The following is a 12439-nucleotide window of genomic DNA, read 5'->3' as shown; positions in this document are numbered from 1 at the left end:
ACAACACCAACACGAGGATATCAGATCATCCAAGTTGGGAATGCAGGATGAATGTATATTTTGTGGACTTTTAAAGACGAACAATTGTTTCCATGATAAAATGTTTACATCTGAAGTTTTTTGCCCAAACACTAGTAAAATAAATGTTGACAGTGGCGAGTGTTAAATGGTTACTGCTGTGCTGTTGCAAAAAAACTGAACGCTGACAAGCTGTTTTATTGTTAGACCATATTGTTGGCATGTTTTGTTAAAGTTTTATTTGGGATGGTGATGTAATTTTCTTTGATTGCTAATATCAGTGGACTATTTATTATTATTATTATTATTATTATTATTATTATTATTATTATTATTATTATTATTATTATTGTTGTTACATTTTTTTTTTATTTTAAATTGTGGCTGTTGAGGTGGACACTTCACTTTGCATTGTTAAAGGAAAGCACTTCATTGGCATTGTGTTACTGGACTGACCCTAAGCAATCATTGCAAATAGCAACTTTGCTATCCATTTTAGACACTAAAAGAAAAAAACACTCACAGACCTTACTAGCATCACATGTGCATAACTCAAGTGTCATCTTATCAATGTGTTATGTGATCTTCAATGCGTTTTTTTTTCTTCTATTTCTGGTAGATACAGACATTTAATTTAAAGTCTTGATGTTGCATCTGTCTACATACTGTTAATTACTAACCCTAATGAGCTGTTGTGTTTTATTTTGGACTGGGTTTACACAAATGCTCACTGAATGTGTTGGCAATAAAATAAATTTAAAAAAATAAGTTGGATGTACTTAATTCATTTGTGTGGAACCTGTTGACAAAATAGATTTATGTAAAACTAATTAATAAAGCACAAGGTGGCTGAAAATATAATATTTGAATTAATCTAACTTAAATTTAACATTTTACTGCCACAAATAAGAAATGTGTTGAAGTAACTAATCTAAACTATCTAACCTGAAAATATATCATCTATGTTCATACAACATAACTTGATTTAGTTAGTCTTAAATATGTCTTGTTAATCTTAAGTAGTTTTTTTAAATTAGATGAACTAAAGATTTTTGCTTTAAACTAACATAATTCAATTTCGTGGAACCTGTTGACAAAATAATTTTAATTAAAGTCAACGTTTCATTTTTTTGAGTGCTCTCTGGTGGTAAAGAAACCTGAGCTAGTGTGTGAGATCATGAGCTCCCGGCTAGATATAGTCGGGCTCACCTCAACACACAGCTTGTATTTTGGAACCAGTCTCGTGGAGAGGGGCTGGACTCTGTCCCAGTCTAGAGTTGCCTTTGGTGAGAGGCACCGGCCTTGGGTGGGTATCTTGGTATCCCTTTGGCTTGCTGCCTGTACATTGACATTTTTCATGGCAGATGAGAGGGTTTGTTCCCTGCACCTTTGGTTCAGGGAACAGGTTGAGGGGGTGAGGGATGAACTGTCAGCTGATCACCAATCAGCAGTGAGTTGGATGCTGGACAGACGTGGGATGCCTAAATGTATTGTGAAGGTATGCTAGGAATGCTCCTCGCTCCGCTCCTGTAACACACTCCTCTCCAAAACCTGCTAAGACAAGACGGGAAGGTCAGTGGCCTATTCATGAAATGCATGAAAGCAATATTTCTGGTCAGACCCCGGGCTTCACTAACTCAATAACTCAGCAATCCAGTGTCGACTGAAACTCATCCACCCAGTTAAGTAGTGGCCACTGACAAAGGTGATCAGCGGCAGCTGGTGAAGTAGATGGGCGACAGGTGTGGCTGGCTTCAGCACGGGAAACTCCTCTGGCCTGATGACGCCCACAAACTGGCATGGTGGAACACACACAAACACACAGGAGAGGAGGCGGGGGGAGGGAAGTCAGAAACAAAACACAAAGAAAAACATGCACATGGGCAGGTCGACCAGCAGAAACTGCCAGACCATGACATCTCAGCAAAAATGAAGTCCATAGACTTTATATAAGTGCAAGAAAATTGTAGTAATGTAAGGCTTGTGTATTTTTTTTTAAAGAAAATGAAAAAACAAAAAACAAAAACAGAAACTAAAAAAACTAGAAAATAGAGGCAACACCCAGACTATAGTGACACGTCTGCACTGATACATTTAGCTAACCTCAGTACTCACACTTTGAATTTCTTTGAACACACAAAAGTTTAGACGCTTCTTGAGGGGTTTAGAAAAAAATGAATCAATAGAAGATAAAAATAATGTTCACAGAAGCTATCAAATTCCAATGATTTTCTTTCTTTTGATCATTATTGTTTCTCTTGGCATTATTTCAATTTAGAATGTAATATATTACCTTTTTACTACACTAGGGTTCCAAATGCAGGACTTAATGCAAAGGATCAGATAGCATATAAATTCATTAATTGCAACAAAACTAAAATCAAAATATAGAAAAATGTAGAAATTGCATGCATAATCATCAGTGATCTGACGTCAAACGTTCACAATTCACTTTTAGCCTTTAAAAGAATCACTGTCTTTAGACCAAACTTTGAGCTCCAACTGTTTTTCCTGTGTTCCACTGGATGACGCTAGGAGCTGTTCACAGTGCTGAATGCTCGGCGGCAGTGCTGCCCTGAAGAGGAGTCTCCTAGCAAGTAGAACACAGAGCGCTGCAACGGCAACAGCAGCTCTCTACAGCCTCCAGTCATCGCACAGAGTACAGTCTGTAGTCTGTAGTCGTGTTGGTGGAACGAAAATAACAGCCCGTCGTCTGCTTCAATGAGTACGTTCAGACAGCAAAACCGGGCTGAAGTCACCCAAAGGAGCACGCAGTGTGTGTAGTCGTTGTTCGGCGGAGCTCTCGGTGCTTCGGTCCGTCGGAGGGAAAGTGCTGATTCCAAGGCTCAAGAAGCGCTAAACGGGAAAACATGATGAATGGGATGAGATATTATTTTCCTGTCCTGCTTGTTCTGGTGGCGGTGGTCAAAGACACGGACGCCAGAGGTAAGAACTGTTCAAATTATATTTATTTCGAAAAAGCTGTTCCCGTGTTTATCCCGAGTGCTTACATGGTTTTTCAGCCTTCGACTTCGCTTTCCAGAATTAGAGGCTTGGGTGGTGGATTTTGTCTTATTTTCGTAATGGACGCTTTCCGTTTTCACCGTTTTCCAGCTCCTCCATGTGCTCACACGGCTTACGAATAAAACGCACTGGTTATTGTGAGGAAGACACGAGTGCGTACAGGTTGTGGCTAAATTTCAGGTTTGATTGTTTACATTGCTGTCCGATAAAAACATGAGCAGCACAAATCTTAAAAGCCCATTAAAGTTGTCAATCAAGGCGCATTTTACATAGCAGAAAGCAAACTTTAATAACCGTTACAACTTAGTATATGATTCATTTATAAGTCCAGAGGCAAGCGGGCGGATAAAAATGCAATTTTCCATCCTCAACATTACTAACTAATTACAACAAATACATTAAAAATAAAATGTATACATTAATAAACAACAAAGAAAGATCGCATCTTTCTCAGTGCTCTTATCATAACAGAGGAATGGCTTTACAGCTTTCCTACATTTTTCATATTTCCCAACAAAACACAGAGGGCAACAAAGCATGGATGGTGTTAGACGTCTCCCCGGATAGAGGCTAGGCGACATTTCGCCTAATATTTTCTGAATCCCTAGCCCGATACCTAAGAATTGACTTATCAACACTGCCTAGTCTAAGCATTAAAACTGTTATCATATCATCTATATCATACATGCCTCTTTGACAGATGACAAGAACTCTATGAAGTAAAGAAGTTATCTGAGGAGAAGCCCCTGCTTTGTCACTCATCTTTTAATTAGACATGTCTGTGTAGGTGTAGCCGACACCGGCAGAATCCACATTTTTCGGATGATCGGAGTCAGATGCCTGTTTTTAGATCTATATTGTGATATGTTAGAAGTGTCACTTACTAAATAAGTAAGTAGAGTAGAGGATTCATCATGACATAGCTAGAATGAACTGCTCAGTGTGCCATTTGGTTTGAGTCTCATCTAGGAATTTGATGTCACAAAGTTAAACTGTTCCCTGTTAGACTGCTGCTACTGTCACCATACACACTTCCATTAGCAGAGCCGTGTACTAATTTTACACTACATAATTAGTCTTAGTATGTTTGTGTTTCCACAGCAAAATGAAATATAGACCAAGTGTGTTTTTGACTGTACTGCACTGCTAGTGTACACTAAAAATTCACAGTTCTAAGGGTAAAAAGGTAAGCTACTAAGTTGCTGAAAATATAAATATGTTTCAGAAAGTGTTGGTGGATATCTTCACACAGATTAAAGGCTCAAATACATATTTTTCTCTGTCAATGTCAAATGTCAAAACTCATAAAATTCGTATTTTTTGTAGAGTTACTTCAAGATAGAAGATTAATAACTTCTGTAGTGCTGTATACACTTTTGGGCTGACATGAAGGAGAAGAGACTTATGTTACAGTTTTTTGTTTTCTTTCATTTTGTGTTATTGTTTTTTCCCCTACAATACGTCATGAACATGGGACCTACTGAGGTGTTATTCCTGAGGAGTTTTTGTTCTGGGGCTGTAAGATGTCGCTGATGATTGCGAATGCTACTGGAGTGGAGGATGTGCAACAAGATTACTGATCTAAGTCATCAGTGATTTTAATGTTTTAATTGTCTGACATTTTTGACTGAGGTCAAAAAGAAGTAGTCAGAGAAAATTCAGGTCCACCTTCTCCTAAGTTTGTCCATTAGAGAAGACTTTATCTAAACAGTTTGAAGCTGTTAGAATTAGTTTGGGATTTGAAAAACTTTCTGACCCGAGCCACTAGGATTGAAGTTTTAATAGGTTCGAATCTCATAACAAAAGTCACAGTAAATTATTTGTGTAAAGTTATTGGAGTCTACCCAAGCAATGGAGTTTCATGGAATAAATAATGTATGGCCTGTTGTTGGCATGACTGACTGGTCTGACCCAGGATCCAGACCAGGATTGAATAGGTTGAATGACATATGCATCTAATTTGTCCCCAGAACTTGTCATCCAAGGAACTTGTTCTGGGGCTAAAGAGTCCCTAAAGGAACCATTATTATGTTTAAATGTTCTTGAAAAATAATCTAGCTCATAATTATGCTCATATATCTGATATTGACTAAGCAAAAATCTCTTTATTGAATTACATTGCTGGCAGTCATGTTTTCAGGTAATCAAAAGCTGTGGAAGTGAACAGTGAAAACCTGGATAAAAACAAAGTTTTATTCTGAGTGTGTAAAAATTTAGTATAACACAAAGTGTCTCATGCAAAGATACTTCACCTGACCTTGGTTGCTTTTGTGTCTAAATTAGAAACAATGAGTAGGGATTTTGGGGCTTTTAATTTGTAAACAGCTTTTTCAAAATTCTGTTTTTTAGCCTTTGATATATAGAATGCAGTATTTGGTAATGGTCAAGCTTAAATTTGCTTTTTTGGTGTAGTGCTCAATCTTGCGTCCTGAGGTAGCTTGTGACAAAAAAGATAAAAAAGTAGAGATGCTGTTTGATATCCCAGTAGGTTTGAAGAATGCTTAGTTTAATGCATAATTTGTAACAATCTAGCTGCTAGTGGTCTTAAAAAAGTTGTAAAGCTTAAGATTCAAGGAGATGTGGCACTTGTGTGTTTCGGTATTAACAATTTTTTAACCAATTGATTGGCCTGCTTTTGTAATATACGTAATATTCAAACATGTAACATTTCATGTTTTATGCTTGTATAGTACTGTCCATTTTACTTCCCTCTTCACCACTAAATTAATGAATCGGTTTTATGAGACGCTACTCTTGATCTAATAGACAAGTGTCACCCAAGGGATGTGATACTTTATGTTAGTAATTGCTATCCTTGACCCTGGCTTCTGATTAGCCTATAATCGGAAGTGCCAGGACCCTGCAGACGCTTTGTTTGGCTGCCACTTCTTACTATTCAAAGCTCTTCACTGTCACTGATGCACAAAACGGTGTGCTCTCAGCAAGCTTTAATGGTATGAAATAAGCCTTGCATGAAATAAACCTAGTGTCTTTTTGGAAAGCAGAATAGCAGAGGTTATAAAGTCTGTCTTTTTTGGTTCACTGTTGGCTTCAGGGATCATGCTTGTAGTTGACCTTGACCTTTCATTTTTCTGGAAGGCAGGCATTTTCTTTGCAGGACTGTGTTAGCACCAAGTTCTATTTACAAAACAAAATCCAGTGGTGTGTGTTACATTCATGTTATTACAAATCCAAAATACTTCAACATCAGTACGACCAAAGCATAACATACATTTTTGTGTCTTTTTTAGGTACATAGACAGCTATCTGTTTCTATTTATGTCTCTATGGTCTGGAAATCAATTTTTTAGGCTGTTAACTTCTTTGGGTTGCTCGTGTTTCCATTGTTAATACAGCACAAGTGTTTCAAATTACTCTGCATTTACAACTACAAAACAGTGTCAACAGGCATAAAGGCAGACACGATGTTCACTGTGATGTACAGAATGACTCAACAAAATCCCAATTTTATTCGCTCTGTATTGTTCCTTTTTTATATACTGAGCCAAAAATAAGCTGACAGTTATATTCTGTTGACATCTGCATACACAACGTTTTATATTTTCTTGTTCTTGTTCTTCTTCCTTTTCGTCCAGCCGGGACGGTTCACCACAGCTGATCATCTCCCACCATCTGACCCTGTCCCAAGCATCCTCTTTTGTGAACACAGCGTTTTATGATTCGGGTGTGAACAAGTGAATTTGAACTGTTTGAACCACAACTTTACAATGACTGTCCAGGGGATTGTTAGTCATTGTTAGTTAACAGTAAATGATTATTAAGTCAAGCTTACCTCAGTTTACTACTTATGAACAATGCCCATTATAAAGTGATAACTATAACTTTAATCTTGCCTAATGATAATTATTCCAATTTTAAGTAATTCAGTACAAATAGGAACAACCAATAAAGAATAAAAAAACATAGTTAATCAAAATGTGAACTATAACAAGTGGCAACAAAGGTGCAACCCAGAAACTACTATCAGAGTCCATGACCAATCCTTTTCAACCTTAGTTTATTCTGCACGCACCAATATATGTCATTCACTTTCCTTGTTTTGTCCTTGAAATACAGATTTGGCGTAAACCACTTAATCTGAAGCAATTTATTTGTTATAATATACAAGAGTCTCATAGCCTTTACCAGTAATTGCTTGCTTGGTTGTCATAGTGATCATCAAGTTATTTTTAATATGACCTAAGTTGACTTAAGTCCTGTGTTGTTTTTTTTTGGCAAAAATTATGGCATGACTTGCAAAATAGGTTTGAGATCTTGAATTTAAACATAAAGTGCAGCTACACATTGTACCCACAGCATCTCAATTAGTCAACATATTTTGTTAAAATTTAAAATCAATCAATCAATCTTTATTTATAAAGCACTTTTCATACAGAGAAAATGTAGCACAAAGTGCTTTACATAGTTAAAAGCAGCCCACCCCACCCTCCAACTCACTCCCCACACTCTCAATACACATATATCCCCCCACCCACACACACATACACACACGCGCACACTTAAAGAGTAAAAATTGGGCTGGGCTCGCATGAGCCAAGTGAGGAAACACTATAACAGGGAGCCGTCTGCACCAAGAGCCGGTCACAGACCGCAGCCTCCAGGCTGGGCACACAGCAGGAGGGAGGCAAAGGAGCCCCCCAGCCAGGCTGAGAGGACCCCAGAGACCCAGCAGCCACGGTCAATAACAGCCCCGGTGCAGAGAGCGCCCTCCGAGGAAACACTGGAGATATGACGCAATACAATATATATAGGGTAAAATGATAAAATAAATAAGAACAGGATACAATATAAATATAAATAGAATAAGAAGATTAAAAAATGAATAAGAATAAAATCAAACAAATATTAGGTAAATCCTAAATTAATAATAGAATAACAGGATAGAATAAATAAGCATAAAATAAATAAACGCTAAGTAAAAGCTAAATTAAAAAGGTGGGTCTTGAGCCTGTTCTTAAAAACATGTACGTTCTCTGTGGCCCTGAGCTCCTCCGGCAGGCTGTTCCACAGACGAGGACCATACCACTGAAACGCTGCCTCTCCGTGAGTATGTGTCCTGACTTTAGGGACAATCAAAAGGCCAGTACCAGAGGACCTCAGGGTCCGCGAGGGTTCGTATGGTAAAAGCAGATCTGAGAGATAAGAAGGCCCAAGACCATTAAGACATTTAAAAACCAATAAAAGAACTTTAAAATCGATCCTGAAACACACGGGGAGCCAATGCAGCAATTCTAAAACCGGTGTAATGTGGGCCCGCCCTCTGGTCTTCGTCAGCACACGAGCTGCCGAGTTTTGCAAGAGTTGTAAAGTTGAAATATTCTTCTTAGGAAGACCAGAGAGCAGGGCATTACAGTAATCAATGCGACTGGTAATAAAAGCATGCATCAGCATCTCCGTGTTGGCCCGAGAGAGAATTGGACGGACTCTGGCTATATTTTTTAGATGATAAAATCCAATTTTAGTTACATGTTTAATATGTGGGATAAAACCAAGCTCAGAGTCAAAAATAACACCCAGGTTTTTCACTTGTAGCGAAGGACATAGTGAAAATGCCTCTAATTTAGACAAGAGTTTCTCTCTCTGAGCCTCAGGACCGACGATTAAAACTTCAGTTTTGTCCTGGTTAAGTTGTAAAAAGTTTTCTGCCATCCAAGATCTTATATCCAAGATACAGTTAAAGAGGGCATCCATTTGTCTGGTGTCATCAGGAGACACGGAGATGTACAGCTGCGTGTCATCAGCGTAACTGTGGAAGTTCACTCCATGCCTCCTGATGACACCGCCGAGAGGGAGCATATACAAATTAAAAAGTACAGGGCCTAGAACCGACCCTTGAGGCACACCACATGTCATTTTATGGATCTTAGAGGAGCATGTATCCATACTCACCATAAAAGTTCTGTCAGAGAGATAGGAAGTGAACCAGCTGTGTACAGCACCAGAGAGGCCCACCATGTGTTTCAGTCTGTTTAAAAGAATAGCGTGGTCTACTGTATCAAAGGCTGCGCTTAGATCCAGTAGCACCAGGACTGAGAGCTTTTGGGAGTCCCAGTTACATCTAAGATCATTTAAAACCTTTAGGAGAGCCGTCTCTGTGCTGTGGTTCACCCTAAATCCAGACTGGAATATCTCCAGGATCTGTCTATCATTGAGAAAATCAGTAATCTGAGTAAAAACAAGTTTTTCTAAGACTTTACTTAAAAATGGTAAGTTGGATACAGGTCTGTAGTTATTAAAATCATTACAATCCAAATTGCTCTTCATGGAGGAAGACAATACTTTGCAGAACTGGGGCACTTGTTAACAGATCTATCCCATATGGAAAAGAAATAGCAAAACATATATGATTTACTCATGAAAGTGGCCACTTTCTCATTACTTTCATATATATTTTTAGTAAGTATACAAAACATACAAGTTTCATTGTATAATTTTTCAAGGGATCTTATATGTGTTTTCACTCTTGTATGCTTTTCATACAAGTTTCATACAAGACAGATAAAAACTTTATAAGATTTATATATATCTTTTCCATATGGGATACTAAGGGAAAATTACAATGTGAAACAGCTCAACCTCTACACAATTAACACTGCAGCACATGTCAACAGTGCGGATGTACTATATGTCAGAGAGAAGAAGTAGCTCCATGACAAAGTAAATCTCTGACAATGTTGCATTTTCAGCTTTGGGCAGTTTTATCCTGAAGCTTAGACCTGAGCGATCAGTCCTGGTTCTACTTAATGTTTTGCCATTGCTACTACACTCACTGCTGATTGCTGCTCTGTTATTCTGTTATACTGTCTCTTTTCATGTAGCATTCTGTGCAGTTTAAGCACAATAATGGAAATATAACTGCAAGTAGTTGTAGACCTGAAATAGAACCTGTTTTGATGATGTCTCAGAGGTTTTGGGGTCAGACAGTCTGTCCTTTTTCCTTCAGATTACTACCCAGATAAATATGTTGGCCCTGGCTGACCCAGAGCAAGTGATGCCCTCAGTCCCACCCCCAGGGCCTGCTTGCATTGCCACTGCCTGTCATCATTGTCAGCACTCTGCTGGGAGAGCTGCCTGACACTAATGGCTGCTGCAAGGCTGATTGGGCTAAAGGGGCTTTATTATAGGCCAACAACAACACAGTGCACCAAACACATAGACATCACAGCTTTCAGGGTCTAAAGGAAGGGGCTGCATAGTGCCCTTGGCAAATAGAAGTGATCCAATTTTTAAACAGCACCTTTTTGGGGTGTTACCACACCCCAAAAGTTATGTTATATTTTCTCTCAGAGATGAATTAGTATATTTTGGGTTCTTACATAAGTCTTCAACGTGTGGAAGAGGATTGTACCTACACAACTAATACATAAAAACATAGAATATCTAACTGTCAGATGGAGTAGTGTAAAGCACACTGCCGTGGCCTCTACAGCAGTAGACATGTGTTCTATTGAGTGATGAATTATGCTTCTCTGTTTGGCAAAAGTTAAATTTTTTCCCTGTGTCATTGTTAAGCTTTTCTTAATACCTTTTCCAGGGATTTTATAAAAAAGACAGACAAGAGCACTCAAAACTCCTTGCTTTCTATCTAACATTGACACATTCGTATTCTGATGAATTCACCGGAGAGCGACTTGGGGTTAGTATTGTGCCCAAGGATATGATGCAGACTGGAGAAACCAGCAACAGTCCAATCAGTAGATGACCAGCTATACTTCCTGAGCCATCCACAGTCACTGTGATGTCACCCTTTTGCCTTGATTTTGAAGCCTCAGTGAAACCTCATTTTAGCTCCTACTCTTAGAAGATAGAAGTTTCTATTTTTGAATTATCAGGTGACAGTACCAAGCTTTGGTCACAAGTGTCATTCGTTACATTCATACATGGCTGACTAAATCTTTTGCTGAATAAAACGGTTTCTTCCTTTCAGAACCTGTCCTCATTTAATTCATATAACTCCTTCAAATGTTTATAGGAACTATTTTCAGAAGTGATAAGAGACCCTTTCTTCCTTCTCTATCTGTATCTCTCTCCCTCTCACACACACACATACACACCCTTTCCCCGCCCCCTTCATCATCCCTGCCACAGCAGAAAAGCAATTTGTTCTTGGTGTCACTGATCTGATGCAATCAGCACTGCTTCACGCTTTTGAATAAAGAAAAGACAACGAGAAAGGACACTGTTTAATTAAAAGACACACTTTGGTGAATGTGATGATCATATAATTTAAGGTGGAGGACGTAAGGGTTACTTGTTCAACACCTGCGTAACAATCACGACTGATTAACCTATCCAAACTCACCCGTTGCACTCATCAAGAGCTATTCAGGGTGTTGAGACTACAATCTCCTTCTAATTGTCTCCCAGCCTTTTCCTCTTTAAAGCACTCACTTGGAAATGAGATTTATCAAAATTCACTGCTGCTCCCTCTCACAGGAAATAGCGGCTTTGGTTCTTTACATACAACTGCTGACACCTTCAGAGAGGAGCTGAGGGGGTGGAGAGGTGGAGCACTCTCATTTTCCCTTTTCTCCATCTCCTCTTCTCTCTTTGGATAGCAGTCCCTGTGAAGTGAACAGTGCTCTTGTGAAGTATTTACCCTCATCTCTGTCAATCAAAGCTGGTTTCCTAAGGCTGCATTCATCTGCTTTACAATATCTTTGGGTCCTCTCCAGTTTGCTATTTCCCATGACAGAGTCTCTGAGTTAAATTAAATATGATGCAAATGGCAGATGATGCATTTTGAATTGCATCTGCTTTATATTCTATCTTATCTTATCTTATCACATCCCACATCCTGACATCTCTGAATGCTGCTTCATGTGGCCTTTACAGAACATTCATGAAGAGTCACACATTGAGCTGAGAGTGTCTCTTTTGACTTTAAATCTGACAATAAAGAATTCTCTGAATCCAGTTTTGCACACAGACACAATTAAGTCCACCCTAACAGTCTGAATTTCAAACTGGTACATTAATCCTTAGCATGGCCTAATTGATAGCTGTCACTTAACATCAATCCAAGAGCACCTTGGGGTATTTCTTGCAAATCAATAGTCAGTGTCAGTCATATTTGGTTTGCTGCTATGCCTCAAGCAATCTATTTTGGATCTTGCACCATTTATTTTAGGTAAAAGCTACTTTTGGCTTCTCCCCTGTGTTTGACCTTCCAAAGGTTTTCACCAATGATGAACAAATTATTTACTTTATTTTAAACTGTACGCTCTACTTGCTTAGTGACACCTTGTCACCGAGCTTATACACTCAACAATGGGCATGAACATAGAGCAGAAATTCTGCTCCTTGTTGACATGTTAGCATCAAACAGTTATTGTCGGTTTGCAGGCAGCACCTTTTTGATGCCAGTTTCCCATTT

General features: G+C 38.7%; 1 protein-coding gene across 2 annotated transcripts in view; it reads left to right on the top strand.

Annotated features, from left to right (window-relative positions):
• Positions 1 to 2563: 2563 nt before the first annotated feature.
• sez6b (seizure related 6 homolog b) overlaps positions 2564 to 12439 on the top strand; it is a 246012-nt gene continuing 236136 nt past the window's right edge. For both annotated transcript variants that reach the window (XM_085479055.1, XM_085479054.1), the window contains exon 1: positions 2564 to 2964. In XM_085479055.1, the coding sequence (XP_085335181.1) occupies positions 2889 to 2964 (76 nt within the window). In that variant the 5' untranslated portion in view covers positions 2564 to 2888. The remainder of the gene's footprint in view (positions 2965 to 12439) is intronic.

Source organism: Copadichromis virginalis, linkage group LG14 (assembly GCF_057382275.1).
Source record: "Copadichromis virginalis isolate Kocher_CV1m ecotype Utaka linkage group LG14, C_Virginalis_male_GT1.1, whole genome shotgun sequence".
Lineage (NCBI taxonomy): Eukaryota > Metazoa > Chordata > Actinopteri > Cichliformes > Cichlidae > Copadichromis > Copadichromis virginalis.
The sequence above is the reverse complement of the archived record's forward strand: the minus strand, read 5'-3'. Positions and strand labels throughout refer to the sequence as shown.